The following is a 19,360-nucleotide window of genomic DNA, read 5'->3' as shown; positions in this document are numbered from 1 at the left end:
CACTAGATCTTGAGGGACATTACTCATCTCTTCCATAATAAAATAATTATCCGAATAGCACCCCCATTTTCCACTTATTGATGTTGTTGTCTCTTGCTTTTGTGACTTGGTAACCGTTTTCACATATTTGTATTTTCTTTTTCATATCTTGTAAAACTATTGCATTTTAATATTCAACCATTCCAATTTAAATATTAATCCTATTTTGAATTTCAGGTCTTTCATGAAGAGTTGTATTGCAAATTCCAAAATGTTGTAATTTCCATGGTATGTTGACATCATGTATTAATTTCATAGATCATTTCCTCTCATTCAGCATAGTTTAACATTGTTTGCCCACAGATCAATCAAGAGTGCGATGGAAAACAGATCCATAGGGACCTACTAAAGAGTGTCGTGCATTTGATGTGGCCAAAAGAATTGAATTCTTTGACAAATCTTGGACTCCTTGAATGAGCACGTTGACAATTCCAGTGCCTTGCCTAAAATTTCTGGTAATCGTGAACCTCCTTTCCAATCCCAGATCAGTGTTGATAGAGATGAATAAGATATTGTAGAGGCTGATCATGCAAAAGTTTGTGATAACTGTGAGGATGCTGGTTGCCGTGGGAATATTTGCAGTAGATGCAGAGCACACTTATTGCATGCAAAAAAATAAATAATATTAGAAATGATATCATTCCTAAGAGATAGTATTCCATTGTATTTGTACATAAGATGATTTCTCCTAAGAGTAAAATAAACAGAAATATACCACGTTAACAAATCTTCTATTATAGTAGTATCCTAGTGGATCTTTTATTTACGCACTCCCTAACGATTCTTCTGATGTTCTCCAAATCTATTAGCAACACTTCGCAATCCACAATCCACTATGGTCATCATTAATAACTCTCTCATTTAGTGTGAGAGAGATATGGGCAAAGCCCACGCGCACAAGGGCCCATGGGTTCTAAAAGGGATTTAAATTCATTGATCCGAAAAACTTGAGTGCCGGTGTGTGCATGTGATGCACCACGAGGGATTGTGCTGGAGGTGAAAATGTGGGCTTTTCAACATCAGTTTTTTGCAACAATTGATAATTGAAAGTTCATAAATGCGATCAAAGAGGGAGTAACTCATGAACCCAATTAGGGAAAAAAGCTTCTCCCTTAGTTTCATTGAAAATTACTATTTTTCCATTATCAAGATTCAAGACCCATATGGTGTAATAAGAAATAAGAAAACTTTTTCAATGAAGTCCTCCCCAAATTTTAAAAATCAGATTCATCTTATTTAGAAAAAATTAGAACAAAAATCCAATTTTTCCTCAAAATACGTTATTAGAGAAGAAGGGTTCAAGAACTGTGACAACATTGACAAGAGAAGGGTCTAATCCAATCTCCTCCTTAGCTTCCCTCGTCGCTGTATCAGCATCATTAACGTCTCCCTCCTCTGTCCTTCCTCCATGAAGAGAAACCTGACCTACAATCATGAGCTCAACTTCAATTATCAAAATTCAACAAAAAAACCACCAAACTGAGGTTCTTTTTTTTTTTTTTTTTTTTTAATTTATCAATTAATCGAATCATCTTCAACAACCTGTGTGGGTAGAGAGTCTTGAAGATCGTTTAGTGAGGAAGACACGTAGATCCCCATCATCATCTTCAAAGAGGCAAATGAGAACCGCAGCTTTCTTAAGTTTGAATCTTTCTGGGTGAGAAATTGGGGTTGCAGATTCTGCAAAACCCACTTGAGAAACAACTTTTCCTCCATTTTCTTCTCTTCTCTGTTCTTCGATCTCGTCGTTGTTGTTGTCATCAAAGGTGGGAGGAGGTTTGTAGAGACGTAGCTGTTGAGCTAAGTTTCTGAGTCTTTGGGATCCACCATCAAAGGTCGAATTCGAATTCATGAGGATGGAGAGAGGTTTCGGAGTTGGAGATGAAGGGGTTGCCACCATTAATATCCTTCTTCTTAGAATAGCTGAGAGGACAGAGAGCCACGCTGGGTGAAATATCAACAATAATGCTGAAGTGAATTTTTTTGGCCATGGTCATGAGGCCATCACCATTAACATTAACATCACCATCAGCATCACTATCATATTATCAAATTTTTTAAATGAGAATGATAATAAACATAAGAAGCATATGCCGCATATTTTTCATATATCAAATTTTTGATCGAATTATCAAAGTTTTATTGTATTCTGAATCGCTAACAAGGGCCTGTTTAGCTATGTTTCTCTTAGAACTTCTATCACTGTTTGACAAACTAATTTTACTTATAAGTTACAACACTACCTTTTATTTGTAAGTTACTAGAGAAAATTACTTAATAGATCTATATGGAAGGATATTTTTTTTCTAATTAGTCTCTAATTTTTAGGGTTTTTCTTAATATTCATTTAGTAAATTTTTTTTAATATTTCTAATCAGGCCCTAAAACCCACTTCACACATCTCTTACAATTGAAATGTGGAAATTGCCCTTACTATTTAAACTCATCATTTTTGTCCCAAAAATTGGATTTTTGACATCTTAGTCGTATATCAAATACTCCATTTCAATAGAAAGGTTTCGAGAAGGAAGAAGAAACTATTTTCAAAGGGTTTTCAATCATTTTGAAGGTGTGATTTATGATTTATTTTTCCATTTTTTTACTTCATTTTTGGATACAAATCGATCAAGAATAGTTCTTTTGGTTTGAAATCATTTACACAAGTCATAATGTCAAGTTTTTAATCTATCTTTCTTTGTATTTTTGTCAAAGAATTCAAAATAATAAAATAGATGGATTTTATCGACGTCAAACCCAACACTTTTTTCTCTTGGATTCTACATTTTTATTGTTGAGTTTGACAATATTTTTTTAAATTATCGAACTCAACAATAAAAATTGGTGAGCTTGACAATAAACATCACCATGGTGAGCTTGACAATAAAAATGTTGAACTCAATAAATAAATAAAAAGTGCTGAGCTCGTAATCTTTTTTTGAATCTCCGTTTTGTTTTTCATTTTTTGTTTTAAATCGTCGAAATAGAGTAAAAAAAAAAAATACATCTAAATGTTAAAAATTAGAAGTATATCATTTTCAATCTTTAGTCACAGGAAAAAGTCATCGAAAATTATTGGAATCATTGTTGGAAATCTAAGTATGTGAAGAATATGAAAAAAAATGATAGTTTAGGTATTTCAAAAATATTATAATCGGAGACAAGGTTGAGGGACCATTAAGATTTTTTTTTACGAAATGGATTATCAAGCAATGGCCCAAAACTCAAGGATTAATTAGAAAGAAATCCCTCTACTAAGGTCCTTTAAGTAATTTTTCCTATTTATTATAAACAAAGGAAATTTTATTTACACACCAGAGTTCTCTAAGGGCCTTCCAATTTTTAGAGGCACCTCTAAAAATCGAAAATTTATCGTGGGCACTTCATATCAAAGGAGACTCCTCTTATCCTCCAACGATCCCGACGACTTAGGTGAGGCGGAGGAGAAGAAGGATGAGGAGAAGAAAAACAGAGATCGGAGGAGGAGAAGAAAAGTAGAGAGAGACTGGAGGAGGGGGAGGAGCATGAAAAGAAAAACAGAGATCGGAGGAGGAGAAGAAAAGTAGAGAGAGACTGGAGGAGGGGGAGGAGCATGAAAAGAAAAACAGAGAGAGAGAAAGAGAGAGAGGAGGAGTTGCCAAAGATTTGTGGTGATTTCCCGCTTGCTGAATCACTGGAGAAAACAGAGACGCCATAGATTCGTGAGTGCCCTAAGAAATAGTTTATTTTTATTTTTAATTTCACTTTGGCCTGCCCTCAGAGAAACTTGGTGTGTCAATAAAAATTCTCTATAAACAATTCTTCTTTTTCAAAAGGTTAGTGTGTTATAAGTAAAGTTGGTGTACAAGTAGAAAATCAAAAACAAATAAATAAATCTTTAATTAGATTGCCCCCCAAACTACTAAGAAAATCAGAACAAATAAACAAATTAGATCTTCCCCGAGAGCATAGGAAATCATCTTCTCGATCTACTTCTTTGACTTTGTGGCTGGTTTGTTGGTCTTCATGAGTTTCGGAGGGGTGTTAGAGAAGAAAATATGTCTGTCAGTAAGATGTCATTGCAAGTGTATCTCATCACACCTTATGAGATTGATTAGCATCAATAAAGAGTTAATTCACATTGCTTAGGATTGTGCTAGATTCATTTAATTTCTCTTGTAAATTAGGAATCGTATGGAATTCTTCCAAAATCTTGATTTGCTTAATGTCAAGCAATTAACTTCAATAAAGCCTCTCTTTCATTCATCGATCAACAACTTAATCAAATTGGGAGGCTTTAGTACATTTTGAAGTGAAGCCTTAGATGATAAGGTTGGGTTTCATCCAAACCTAGAAAAAACTGTGGTCAACTTTGTTAGGGAAAACAAGGGAGAATTGTTTTTTGTGAGCACTTACAATTTCAATCAAAGGTACTATTTTAAATCAAACAAAAACTAAGCACAAGAAAGAGAGTGGGACATAATTCAAAAAAGACACCATTGTACTCAGGTTCGAACCCTATGCTCTAAGTTGAAATTAAAATTCTAACTGGTGGATGGGAAAGAAGATAACATTTATTTCTTTGGATTAGCAATTGAAACATTCAACGTCATTACTGATACAAATTATCTCTGATTTTCTATGACATTCTCCAATAAAAAAATAGGTGGTGGCCTTTATCTTTGACAATTTATATGTAAATCTTAGGCCCACCCAAAAACATAGTCAAGAACATAAACCAACATGAGAGAGAATGGGTATAGAAGGAATGCTATGAAACATGTCCAAAGTGGGAATTCAGAGCGGAAGCTGGCAAGAAGACCCATTACAGTGCAGACAATTAGAACAACAAGTACTTCAGTTGAGAAATCCCACGTCAAACCTCGTGCATAAACAAGAGCTAGAAGTATAGATAACCCAAGGATATTATTCATGAACACCCCTCCATAAATCTGAACCAAAAAGATCAAAAGTTATATCATCTCGAAATAATTGTTCCAAGATTTGTAATTCACATTGTTGTAGATGTTTCTTTACATATTATCAAAACAAAATTTGAGGAATTTTGTTTTCTTCATTGGAAGTGAGTAGACATTTAAATTAACAAATTTTATAAATAATCCATCCAACAAAATTAGACTCAAATGAGATCTTTATTTCTTTTAAATGAAGTTGGGCTCTGTTGCTTTACAAGTTTGTGGAAAAAATCATTTGAATTGAGTCATGGATATGTTATTTGAAATGAGAAAATAGAAAGGAAAAATAAGTTCACTACCAAGGCCTGACTGAGATATGTAGGATCCATGAAAACAATATGGTGGATAGTCACTTTTCTCGTAGATAACTTATTCATTATAAGGCTTAACAAGGAATCAAATCTAAAGAAGAAACTAACCTCAGAGAATGTCAATGAAGTGGTTCTAGGCCTTTTATGACTTGCAGCACTTATTGCTGACACTGCCCTTCTTGAGTTCGTAGCCAAAGGGACTACTATAAATGAGATGAAAAAAGAAGGAATTCTTGCAGCAGTTGAGAAATTTTGAACAGCATTTGTCAATGGCCCAGCAAGTAAAGATAAAATAGTTGTTCCCAACAATATTAGTAGTATGGATTTAAATCCATTCCATGAAAGACAATTGGAGATTCCTCCTTTTGGCTCCTTCTCATCAACCAACTGATCAGTTTCTTTCCAAGCATCCTGTTTATTCGCTCAGAGGTGTCATATATTACTCAATAGTTAAAATTAGATCCAAGGAATCTATAATACAAGGGGGTATACTTACTAGGTAGCTGTCGTCTTCTGAAATCGCTGAATCAATCAATTTTCCGAATCCGACCACAAATTCATCCTCATTTATAATTTGATCACCATTTGCATCTAGTTTTTCCATTAATTGCGCTAAGATATCATCTCTATTCAAGTCCATGTTTCCAAATTCAACACCTTGTATCAATTCCTTTAATTCAGAAGGTGATATACACTTATCCTTGTCAAGATCGAACTTCTCAAATAGGCTGCATTTGAATGTGAGAATAATTGATTAATACAAGACTGTTAAAAATTGAAACCCCATAAATATATAACAAGATGATTGAACGTACCTTTTTATTGTAGGTATATTGGGTCTCCCTTCTTTTGTGAGGAGGCTTCCTGATGCATTGCTTTTTGCATGGTTTAAAATTTTGAATATTAAAGGCATATTCGTTGCATCTTTAATTGCTATTCTCTCCTGTGAAAAAGAAAACAAATATTAAAAAGGGTGATTTATAAAAATATATACTGAAAATTGAAAAATTACCAAAAATGGCACACTGTTCTTTTTCATTTTGAAATCTATAATATTTTTTTGGAATTAAAGTATTCTCTTTAAATTGGGAAAAAAATTCACTGGTTTATAAAACATAATTTTTTAATTAAAACAGTGAAAGTATTTACTGTTTAATAGAATAGAAGAACAATTTACTATTCATGTGACAAGTTTACCGTTTTGGTAAAAAAAATTAATTCCAAAAAGGATAATTACTGTTTTCGGAACTAAATGAATAGTGTGCCATTTTGATAATCCTCTCTAAAAATTACAACCCTAATTCGCTGCATATACACCAACATCAAATGAATGCCAAAGGAGTTAGGGTACCAGATGAAGTTAATTACCTTACATGAGTCATCTAGGGAGCTTTTCGAAGAATCATGATTTTTAATCTTCTCTTCCTTACTCTTAACAAGCCATCTTGCAAATCCTTCGAAAAATTCTGTCTTGGAAATTTTGTGGTCATGATTAAGATCAAATTCTTCCAATATTTCTGTTATTGCATGTTCCGTATTTGAATGTAGCTTTTCAAACTTGATTTCCATGATCAACTTATTTATTTCAGATAGAGTTAGACATTTGTCGTCATCAACATCAATGTTCTCAAATAGCCTGTATTTGAAATTGTTCAAAAAGGATCAAATAAAAAATCAGGATGGAGTCCCTTTAACCCCAGCTTACAAATCATAAATAAAGCAAAAAATTCCATAATGCATGTAAAGGGAGAAATTAACCTTTTTATAATTGGTATATTAGGTGCGCCTTGTTCTGTGAGGAGTTTTCCTGATGCATGCCTTTCCACATGTTTTAAAAAATCTAGCATTAGATGCTCATGCTTCACATATTCTAGTCTTCTCTTTTGAATCCAAGGTTTAACGTCCTGCACAAGGACATTTAAAATTAAGTTACTTGTAGAAAAATAAAGTAAAAACCAAAACATCAAAGACAATTTTTTAAAAAGGGTGATTTACCAAAACATGCACTAAAAAGTAAAAAATTGAAAAATTATTAAAACGGCACTGTTCATTTTAATTTCTAAATCTGTAATTTATCATTTTGAAATTAAAATATTTTTGCTAAGGAGGAGAGAAAAATTCACTGTTTTATAAAATATAACATTTTTTAAACTGTTTTACTAAAATTAAAACAGGGAAAGTATTTAGTGTTTTATAGAGTAGGAAAAAAGTGTCCTATTCATTTCAACAATTTACTGTTTAGATATAAAAAATTGACTTTCAAAGATGGTAATTTACCGTTTTCGGAATTAAAATCAACAGTGTGCTGTTTTGGTATATATATATTTTTTTTCAATCTTACTGTGAACACAACTACAGTTAGCTTGTTCGGGATAAAATTTCTATGATTTTCGCACAGGCATTGATGAGCATAATCGATGTTAATTTCTATTTTTTTATTTTTTAATATATTCTTAAAACTGGGTTGCACCAGATGCCAAAACCAATTGACCCCGAATTGCATTTTCTAAAAGAAAAACAAATCTAGATATATTCATTAGCCCTTCAAACAAGAAGTCTAAATCAATGTTTTTTCTTCCCAGTTGGTTATTTGAACCAGATCCTCTTTTTTCTGTTTCTTTTTTGAGAAAAATCCCATGTATTTCATCTTGCATTGCCACTACTTTGATTTTCTGATCAGCCCAGTTTTCAGAATATTTCTAGTTCCATATGTAGATAATCTATTGCGATAATAACTAAATCAGAATGTATTTTGCTCTTATACTAAACCACCATGAGTTAAGTATTTCTTGCATGAAAGAATAGAAAAATCAAATTTAGAATTGATCAACAAAGCAGAAATTGTATACCTGATAAAGGAAGTAACCAACTAGTAGTAGAATACAAATAATGAGAGAAGTCAAGATCACAATTTGTTCCCCAAAAGATAATTTAAAGATTCTGGGTAGTTGCATAATGATAAATGGGATCACTGATAGAATCATGATCCTTGCAGTATAGCTAGTTTCATCATCCGTTTTAATACCCTGACCTGTAACAAACATCTATTAATTATTAAAAACATAAAAAAAAGGTTCAAGTTTAATATAAGAAGCTAAAGGTAGCTGGAGTACGAAATTTTAATGACCATTGTGAGAAATTTATATCATCATCCACTGGTAGGGCTTATGCACAACTTATGGTGCCTTTTATAGTTGATTCTTCGAAGAAAATTGTTTGAGGATATTGTCAAAAATATATCCTTTAGTAGTAGTCATTGCAATTTAGCATAGCAATTCAAATAAACATATAGTTCATCGAATTTTTCCAATTTAAATTTTTACAACATTTCAATAGAAAGAAGAATTCACCTTGGTGAAATTCAAGCAACTATTATGGTCCATGGTTTCAGTCAAGTCCAATTTACATTACATTATTTTTTTGTCCCATTTTGCGAGCACCGATCCCTAGATTTAACTATATATGTGATGAAATAATAAGAAGACAATCAAGAAATCAAGAAGGACACAAGAGATTTATGTGATTCGACAATGCCTATGTCCCACATGAGAGTTAAGAAGTTTCCATTATCTAAGAATGATTATGGTCTATAATTATATAACTATAGATTTCCAATTCAGAAACTAACTCTGATCCCTAAGAAAGATTATCGTGCTATGTTTATAATTATTACCCCTTTATGCGATTATTATGAAATTGAGTGAAAAAGTGATCCAAATATTATAGGTCACAGAATATAAGCCATAAACATAGCATATTTCACTATAGATTTTAAGCTACATTTGTTTATGAATCAATGTATGCTTAAGCTACCTGAAATTTTCTACATTGTCTTGCAGTTATTAATGCTCTAATTAATGCATTCTCATATTTTCATGGAATGTGCGTGGAAAGAGAACGAACCAGTTAAGCATGATCTATGTTTTCTAGACTGTGAAGCAATCAAAGTTGAGCTCTCTGGTTCTTTAGAAGTTGACCCCTCTGAAAAATCGCACTTTCCAACTATGACACAAGTTCCCCATAGTATGGTCAAAACAAAAATGGTGGATCCGGCCAACAAGCCGACTCCTGTCAAGACCTGTGCTTGAGCAATCTCTTTACTCAGAGAAATTCCGGACACTGAACACCAAAAAACAATATTAGAAAGTCATTTTCAATTAATTCTCTGGACAATGTTTTGAAACTTCATATTATTACCTTTGAATGATTAATCTTTGAGAAACATTCGAAGAACTAATTATATAGCAACACCAACATTTTATAACACAATAATTTACTAATTAAATTATATGACACACTAAATAAGGATATTGGGTTCTGAACCCAAAGAAAAGAGAAGAGGCAAAACTAATCCAATAGTGTTTAATGTTCAATTTCTTAAATCACTTTCTTGCTCTCACAATGTGAAAAAATCCAAATTAAAGGGGTAGAATTGGCGTCAAATTTTTCATTGGCAATTTTTTTTTCAATGGGTCGAAACTATCAAATTTATGAAGGATGGGAGAAATTCGACGGTTCTAAACCATCAAATTTGGGAACATCAAGAATTTCAACAGTCATAAACCATCAAAATTCAATATCTAAAATTCGTGAGTCTTGGCCTGTTAATTTTTTCTATCGAATTTTTCAATTTTCACGTAGCATCTTAAAGCTTGAGGTGCTTTCGTATCGAGTAGAAATCAGAATTGAAGAACTTTTGAAGAAGAAGTAAAAAATGGGGGTGATGGAGTAGTTAAAAAAAATATTTATATGTACTCCAAACAACATATTTAATTTCATTATTTTATGTGTTATAAAAAAGAATAATTGGTCACTATTACATATCCCATTCATCTCCACTCTCTCAATTCTCTCCCCATTTGCCCCCACACCCTTACCTCCCTCCAATTTTTGCCCCCTCATAACTTTAAGACACCCCTATATTTTTAACTAATTACATGCCCCACTTGTTCCCACTCTCACCTCTTTCTGTTGATGACATTGCCTCTTGATTGGTACTTCTCAAATATTAATTGAAAATAATTTAAATATCATTTTCTTCAATTCCTAATTAAAAATCTCTTATTTTCTCCTTAAAACCATTTATTTTCACTATACAACTAACCATAATTTGCCCCCCACCACAGGAAAATCTTGGCTCCGCCCCTAACTAAGATAAGCCGGAAACCCAATCGAATTTCTAATATATATAGTACAATTTTGGAGAACAAAAATAAATAAATATTTTACTTAAATTAAAATTGTAAAAAAATAATTTTTAAATATTCAAAATAAATAATTTAACCCCCCCCCCCTCCTCCCAACAAAGAAAATCATTTTTCCGCCTATTTTTCATGCCCAAACAAACAGACCCTAATGTAAAGACTGAGAAAGCAACATACCAAGAACTATCATAGCTCCTGGAAGTGCACATAAGATATTGAACCCACAAGCCCCAAAGAAACCACCATGCCCTATGATCTTGAATAGGGAATCACTGCCAGCTGAAACATACTTCTCCCCAAGAGATAATAGGTACTCATAGACCAAAATTTGGAAAAGGTGCCCTACAAGGTTGTCTGTGCAAGGTAAGAAACCATACATGTGGTAGCAGTCGTCGGTAGATTCCAATCCCTTAAGCATTAGAAAGGGAGATTGATGGACATGATCAAGACCATTAGAAACGAATTCTGAAGAATTTGATATGAGGTACCGACTTTGACCCATTTCGACTAATAGGAGAAGAATAATGACACAAACTATAGATTTCCCCATCTTTTGTAACCTGCTTTTGGTGCTAAGAGAGATCTTAGTTGGAAGAGGAAAGATGATGGGATGAGAAGACCTCGGATGGTCACTTAAATAGTGTTTATGCTGTAATGCAAGTTGGTTAATTATATATAATTTTAACATGTGAATAATATATAGTCAAGGTCTTCGTGTTAAAAAAAAAAAAATGTTAATTTATGCTGTAATGCAAGTTGGTTAATTATATATAATTTTAACATGTGAATAATATATAGTCAAGGTTTTCGTGTTAAAAAAAAAAGGGAGAGGAGCTTACATTTACACTCAAAACTTTCTATTATAACACACCACATAAGTGCTTTGCCCCCCTAACAACCATGTTGTTAAGCATATTGGATCACATCATGACATTTTAATGCATATTTCCACACCAACTTTTTATCATAAGACCAAAGTAGTTTTCTCTCTCTCTAAAGACGATGACGAAATGGGGAGACATTGATTATTGCTACTTACATTGTTTTTATGGGGTCGCAAGTTGGTTTATTATATCTAGGTTTTGCTTGGTACGTTGCAAACAATTTCCATTGCAAATTTTTTTGGGTGAATTACTATTTCGTGAGCTATAAATGAGTTATTTATGATTCTGACTCACTGTTCATTTTAATTACCAAAACGTGAATGACCACATTTTCGTTAAAAAAAATTTCATTATGAAGTGATTATTTCGCAGGTTTAAAGTGACAATTTTGCAGGTTTAAAATGAAATTGTCACTTTACACCTGCGAAATAGTCACTTTAAAGACCTCCGAATTTGTTATCGTTCATGTTTTGTTAATTAAAATGAACAGTGAGCCGGAATTGTAAATTCGTCAAAAGTTGATCACTTTTTTGTAAACATCTCAAAAAAATTTACAATGATTTCGTGTAAAAGATTAAGTGAAGATTTATTTTTATATAACTTATATGACCACACCTTCAATATATCTCTTGCCAAATATTCTTAATTTTTTTGTTTCTCTTAAGGTAGGGAAAAAATGTTGACAAGGAGGGCATTTTACTTCTAGTTTTAAGGAACATACCCATTTGTTAGGGATGCGTCTAAATTACCCAAAGAACGGTAATGATTTTATTGAAATTGTTGTGTGGGAGAGAGAGACAAAGAGAGCAAGAATGATTATTGTCAAAGTCAAAAACCGTTGCAAATGGTTTCTGATTCCTTTTGTGTGGAAAATCGTTTAATAAATTTCTTATGAATTTCAGTGGTCCAAGATTATTTTATTCAACACAAATAATTTGTATTATGAGATCAAATACCTGTAAACACGTATATTAATTACGAGGTATTTTGTATTTGCAATTATTTGCAAGAGTGATTGTTTGTTCATAGTCCAACACCATTTTGACGTGTGGTGTTGATGACATAAGCAATAATAGAAGAATTTTTTTTCTCTACTGCTCATAGTAAAAAAAATGAAATTTCCTGATAAGATCACCTTGTGGCATTCAAAAACATGATCCAATACAATAGTGTTGTAGAAGATAAAATTTTATGAATTTTAACACAAAAAATAATAATTAAAAAAAAGTTATTTTTCACCATCGTATTTTAATGTTAAATTTTGGTGCTCGGAAATGGTCCATTTTCAACACCATTGATCAAGCACGAAAAACATAGTTTTTTATCATTATTTTTACCATGAGTTATTTTACGAAATCTAGAACATTGTGGTGTTCGAATGCCACTATGATAATCCATGTGGATCTTACAATTTTTCTATGATTTTTGGACCGTAGATGTATGGGCAAGAGAGAGAAATTTCTCACTTATTATTTACATCATCAGTGCCACTTGTCAAGATGGTGTTGGACTAGCACAAATGTTGTAGGTAATAACAGAGAGAGTTGGTCTCTCCTGCCCTAAGTCGATCAAGAAAAGGAAATTTCGTAATCTTGTCACCTTGTGGCATTCTAAAACATGATCCAATGCCATGGGGTTGTAGAGGACGAAATTCTATGAATTTTAGCCGTCCATTGTCAACATCTTGGATTAAACTTGAATTTTATTTTTTTTATTTTTTTTTTTTTTTTTTTTTTTGAATATGAGTTTTTTCATGAAATCTAGAAGTGTGTGGCCACTATGTGAAAATAGAAAATTTTGACAAGAAAATTCGACGGGCAAAAGCTCACAAATTTCAGAAAGGGAATTTTGAAATTTTTTATGATCCCCAATTTGATAGTTTATAGACATCAAATTTCTCCCATCCTCCATTAATTTAACTCTTTCGATTCATTAAAAAAAATATTTTGACAATGAAAAATTTAATACCTTGGTCCATCAAATTTTATAAAATTCAACGACCTTGGACTGTCAAATATAGGATTTTTTCACGTTGTGGGTGTTAGTTGCTAAAGTTATTATCCACATGGCCCAAAATCCCTGTTTATGATTTGAAACCTAAAAACTTTAAATTTCTCGGCAAAAGACTTGCAGACATGTGAGAGAATTTTTCTCTCAATGCTTACGTCATTTGTGCCACATGCATAAGAAGACTTATATTTTTACACCAACATTTTATCATAACACACAACAGAAGTTCTTTCTACCCAATCCTCCTCACAACCATGACAGGTACATAAGAACTTAACAAGTGAGTACATATATAGTCAAGATCACCTGCAAAAATAACGGAATTTTGATTCTCACATTTTTTATTAGAGTTGTGATGAATGCACACTGTCTTGGTACGTGGTTGGGTACCAGGCTGATGTGAAAAGGGCATAGAACCTTAGACCGTTTTCATTGTGAGACACAGGAAAAAGATGTGTGATTCTGCCCCTGCCATGTAAGCCACGTACCCAATCATGTACCAAGACCGTGTGCTTTCATCATTCTTCTTTTTATACCTCTCATTCATTTTACATCAGTGATGATGTAATCGACTGAGCTCAGATTATCAAAACATGTGAGAGGATTGCAAGTTGTATAAGAGTATAGAATATAAATTTAACACGCAAATATATGCATATTCAAGGTTTATGACAATGGTTATTTTAGAATATTTCAAGTCAAATCCAACCTGGCTTGGGTAATTTAACACTAATTAGTTTTGATGTAACTCAGTATAAAAACTTGGCTTGTTGAATTCACTAATTCATAGGCGGAGCTGTAAGGAGCTGGTGGGCGCAATTGCCTCCACAGAACTTTGAGAGACCCCTATATTTTCAACTAATTACATACTCCTACTTATCACTACTCCCTCACCTCTCTCCCTATTTGCCCCCACACCCTCACCTCCCTCCGAATTTTTCCCTCATAAAACTTTGAGACACCCCTATATTTTCAACTAATTAAATGCCCCATTTGTCCCCATTTCCTCACCTCTCTCCCCATTTGCCCCCACACCCTCACCTCCCTCCAATTTTTGCCCTCACAGAACTTTGAGACACCCCTATATTTTCAACTAATTACATGTCTCACTTGTTCCTATTCCCTCACCTCTCAATCTTTTGTTGATGACATTGCCCCTTGATTGGGACTTCCCAAATATTAATTAGAAATGACCTAAATATCATTTTCTTCAATTTCTAATTAAATTTTTTTTAATTTCTCTCTAAAACCATTCATCTTCACTATACAACTAACCATAGTTTGCTCTCACTACAAGAAAAACCAGGCTTTGCCTTATCTCTATCTTATTAATGTTTCATAAGCTTCACTAGAATACCTTTTTAATTAGTTGGATAATTCAAATCAAACCACACATCCAAAAATGCATCGAATGTCTTGGATTATAAGCCACTAATCCGCCTATGGACAATTACATCACTTTCATTTTATTATTTTTGAAAACGCTAGATTCCAACTCCTTCATCAAACAAATAATTGAGATAAGAGGAATAAAGAACATTTTCTAAAAATTAATACTAATCGCCTAGGAGCCAATACCAATTTTTTTTTTCTAGGGGTACATTTTTCTTGAAACCCGATATCATCTCAACCGTTTGTTTGATAGAGAGCCTTAACGTGATGCTAAACTTTTATTTGAAAATATGAATAACATGCCCCATTTGTTCCTACAGAACTTTGAGACACCCCTATATTTTCAACTAATTACATATTCATTTGTCCCCACTCCCTCACCTCTTCAATTTTTTATTGATGACATTGCCTCTTGACCGGGACTTCTCAAATATTAATTTAAAATGCCCTAAGTATCATTTTCTTCAACTTCTAACTAAAAACCTCTTAATTTCTCCCTAAAACCATTCATTTTCACCATACAACTAACCATAGTTTGCCTCCGCTACAGGAATATCTTGGCCCCGGCCCTGCTAATTCAGATTCGAAAATTCAGAGTTACGCATAGTGTTATATTGACTATTTTTCTTCCATTAAATACCAAATAAATACGTTTTTGAATTTTAAAATATATATCTTTATTTATTAATAGCTTTGTTAGTATATATTCTATTAACTCCCTTGAGTCAACTAGTGAAATGAATTTTGGAATCGTGATCTTGGGCTGGAAATGATATCTCTAACTGCACACCTAACAATAAAATCTATAAAAAAAATTTATTAAAAAAAAAAAAAAAAAAAAAAAAAGGGAAACAAGAGAGGAAGAAACGCCAAGTAAGGATTTTTATTTTTTTGAAAGGTAAAGAAACAATTGCCAAGAAAGGATGGGTGATGTTCATCTATTGAATTTGAGAATTTTTTAGTAGGCCTGGCTTGATCCACCTAGGGAAGTTTGTGGAATTAATTGGTGTGCCTAAGTGGCCTTTTTTTATATTATCGGTTGTTGGGTAATTGAATATTCAAAGACCAAGGGTCATGGCCCACAAAATATGGAACTTTCTAGTCTCTATTTTTGTACCTCTAATGCTGGAGTGACACAAAAGGAGACATAGGGTGACACAAATGATGTGGTGGCACGTGTATAACTGTACATGTTTTTCAATCATATATTGCGGAAAATCATCGACGGTTATGTACGCGCCACCGCATCATTCGATGGTTGTGTCCTCTTTTGTGTCACCCCAGCACGCCTTCTTTTGTAATGATAAATAAAATTGAATAAGATTATTTAAATGGCCAAAATAGGCTTATTCGCAAGTCATCTTATCCTATTAAGATGAAAATTTTAATCAAGCTATCTTTTAAAACTTACTGGGTTTACATAAATTTAAAAGCATCCATTAATATGGAAGGATATCATGGCATACCAAAATGGAGCAGGTGGCATAAATATTAATTTATAAAATCTATGAGCTGGGTCATTTTCGAAACCATCACAGGGTCTGGACCCAACCAATCAGCTAGATCAGATGGCTCACATTAGTGGCTTTCACTCCCTCTAGTTTTGTAAACCTTATGTTTTACCATAATGGATTCTTGTGCCCTAGAGGCTCTAAAAATATGATAGATTTCTCTTCACTCACAGATGCATCTAAGACCCGTCGACCTGCTAAAGAAGAAAAGGATTAGACATTCCTTGATTTGTTCAAGCAAATTAGGATATCATGACAAGTTCCAACAGTTCAGATTAACCGATCAGGTAACTGAATTACGATTATTTTTCAATTAATAAATTAGTTTGATTTCGAAATGTTTTGAGGGCTCTAGTCATGGGTGTTTGGGTTTATTACTTGAGAAAGATCCGTTGTACTTGTTGGACCAATGATTTTACCTATGATCAATCTAATCCCAGGTTGTAGGAGACTCATTCTTAGTCAGTGATCCAATTGGATATTTGCAGGACCACTTATTTTTATGGAGTTTCTTTTGATTTATAGACTTAAACTTACAGGTTCATTTTTTCAAAATGAATAAAATTACAAACGTTTAGTTAATTTTGTAAAGTTACAAACAAAATATCATTTTAACCGTGACATAAAATTAGATTATCTGTTTGAAACTTTTCAAATAATCATTTAAAATAACTACAATTTTTTTTTATCTAAATCCTAATTTTCTTTTGTAATACATGAGTGTTTACACAGACCTCCTACTATCCAAATGATTTCTTCATTCCAGTCAATCAGCCCACCACCTGTCCAAAGTCAATATTTAGGGGCATAACTAAAGGAAAATAATTAAAAAGACATTTGATGAATGATTTTCGTTCTATTATTAAGTTATGATAGCTTGCAAGTCATCCTATGTTTTCCATTTAATTATTTAAGTCAATGTAAGTCGATCTAGTCTGTCTTAATTTATTATTACAGAAGTACAAACAAAATGAAACTTGGCACAATCCTTGGGGTACAACAACTCAAAATTTGTCGTTTGCCACAAGATTTTCATGTATGGTTGCTTTCGTGGAGTCCATGTACTCTAAAATCTAATTATAATGTTTCTGCTTTATATTTTGTTGGTGGAATTACATTGGGTAAATAGATTGACTGTACATCAGGCGTGACTCCATGGATCCGGCTTTTGACTGGGAGAGATTTCGTCTATGCATGAAAAATAAATTTAGGGTTTCTATGAAGAAGATTTTCAACTTTTACTGCGAAGTGAGATTAATACATTATAACCCTGTTTTACTTGCAGAACCATATTTCTGTCACGTTCTCTTTATTTTTGATTTATTATATTTTATAGAGTCGTGCCGGGGTGATAAATTTACTGTGATTCTTACAATTCTGATGTGGACATTCATATATAATCGTAGATGATTTTTACTCGTATTGCAAGAAAACACATTTATGATTATGTGCACATCCCACGTCGGACTTGTGAGAATCGCAGTAAATACCCTGCGGCATTCCAGCATTTTCCTATTTTTATATACTGTTTTAGTTGCTTCTCACGTGGATATTCTACGGTAATTCTTGAAAGTTTTCTTTGTGGGAATTCCCACCCTAGTCCATGATGACCTATGAGATAAACTCCAAAACTCACTAGTTGACAAAGTAGTGTCAGTTAAAATTTACGACAAATGTGGTTTTGATAAAATACATTTGTTTTCTTTTAATTGGTTAAACGGCTATACGGGGGACATATCGATTTTGCCCCTATTACAAGTTCACAGGGGTTAGCCGTAAACATATTTACTGTATTTTAGTGTAAAAGCACGTGTGATTTAGACATGGGTCCCATGTCTTGATAAATAATTGAGATATGCCACATGATTTCAAACTGATGACATATGTCCATTGACCCCTCGGTCTTCTCTTATTTATTATAAAATGACCTAAATCCTGTAACAAAATTCCCTTGATTTTTTTCCTGAAATCCATAATCTTTATGCTCCTAATCTTCATCATTTCATTCCCACATTTATGATAACCTTTGATTTCTTCCTAAAATCAGTCGTCTTTAAGCTCTTCATTTTCAACCTTAACGAAAACCCTTGATTTTTCTACATAAATCAGTCACCTTTAAGCTTTTGATCTCAATCCATTGATTTCAAATATACACCAAAATCTGGGGATGCATGTATAAATTATGCTAAATATACCATTTAAAATTAATAATTATAATTACAACATTAGCTTACTAAATACTTTGGATACAATGATTTCTTGGTAATTTCGTCAAAACTAGCCAATGAGTTGGTAAATTTCTCAAAATTATATAAATCAATCAAACCTATTTATATGTGTAAAATATATATTTCAACAAGCTTAGGTTCCGTTGTGTAAGTGCAAGATCCAATGATCTCAATGTGACAGGATGTGATATTAGTTAGGGTAATTTAGTCTTACACCCCTTTAAAATTGGAGAAATAAGTGATACCGCGATCCCCCACGAAATGCAAAATGAAGTCCCCCTTCCCCTCCCCCTCCCTCTCGACTTTCATTGACTTAGTCAAACCGTTAATCAAAAACCTAAATATCAAAATTATCCTTATAGTATTTTAATTATCAAAATGTCCTTCGTTTAGTTGATAAATCTTTATATTCTAAGGTGATCTACTCCATTAGATTGAATGCATTTAGACCGTTTGATTAAAAGGTAAAACCTCAATTTCATCTTCTTTGAGAAGATAAAGATGAAGTTTGGGTCTTTTCCATTATCTCAAATATTAAAGCTAGCGTTATTGTTGGATTATTGTCGTGATTGTTATGGTTGTATTCGTTAGAGCCATCTTTTTGTAAACCTACAATTAAAACTTTGATTTCAATTTTGGGTTTGATTGAGTTAATGATCCCATATTTTGTGAAATGATTGGTGATTTGGACTCTCTGGTGACTTTTTTTAACATCAAGACTTATGTTTTTGAGAAAAAAAGTCAAAAAGTTATTTTCATTTTTTATTGTGGGGGGAGGGATGAAAACACTGAGATTGGGATGGACACAATGGAGTTAGGTTGAAAAGTA

At 32.8% G+C, this 19,360-nt stretch overlaps 2 protein-coding genes across 2 annotated transcripts; both read right to left on the bottom strand.

The window, feature by feature from the left end:
• Nucleotides 1–1,179: 1,179 nt before the first annotated feature.
• LOC147390477 (nudix hydrolase 22, chloroplastic-like) lies at nucleotides 1,180–2,114 on the bottom strand. The gene is made up of 2 exons (XM_086459689.1): nucleotides 1,582–2,114; nucleotides 1,180–1,464 (listed from the first exon to the last, which is right to left on the bottom strand). Exons 1-2 carry the CDS (start codon nucleotides 1,937–1,939, stop codon nucleotides 1,310–1,312), a joined length of 513 nt encoding a protein of 170 aa, XP_086315815.1. The 5' UTR covers nucleotides 1,940–2,114; the 3' UTR covers nucleotides 1,180–1,309.
• A 2,457-nt stretch (nucleotides 2,115–4,571) lies between these two features.
• On the bottom strand, nucleotides 4,572–11,148 carry LOC147390476 (sodium/calcium exchanger NCL2-like). The gene is made up of 9 exons (XM_086457892.1): nucleotides 10,684–11,148; nucleotides 9,206–9,421; nucleotides 8,152–8,333; nucleotides 7,061–7,206; nucleotides 6,596–6,938; nucleotides 6,118–6,245; nucleotides 5,795–6,030; nucleotides 5,411–5,724; nucleotides 4,572–4,967 (listed from the first exon to the last, which is right to left on the bottom strand). The coding sequence occupies exons 1-9, from the start codon at nucleotides 11,054–11,056 to the stop codon at nucleotides 4,719–4,721; spliced, it is 2,187 nt and encodes a 728-aa protein (XP_086314018.1). The 5' UTR covers nucleotides 11,057–11,148; the 3' UTR covers nucleotides 4,572–4,718.
• Nucleotides 11,149–19,360: the final 8,212 nt, after the last annotated feature.

Source organism: Akebia trifoliata, chromosome 11 (genome assembly GCF_017979445.1).
Source record: "Akebia trifoliata isolate Shusen 1 chromosome 11, ASM1797944v1, whole genome shotgun sequence".
NCBI classification, from domain to species: Eukaryota; Viridiplantae; Streptophyta; class Magnoliopsida; order Ranunculales; family Lardizabalaceae; genus Akebia; species Akebia trifoliata.
The sequence above is the reverse complement of the archived record's forward strand: the minus strand, read 5'-3'. Positions and strand labels throughout refer to the sequence as shown.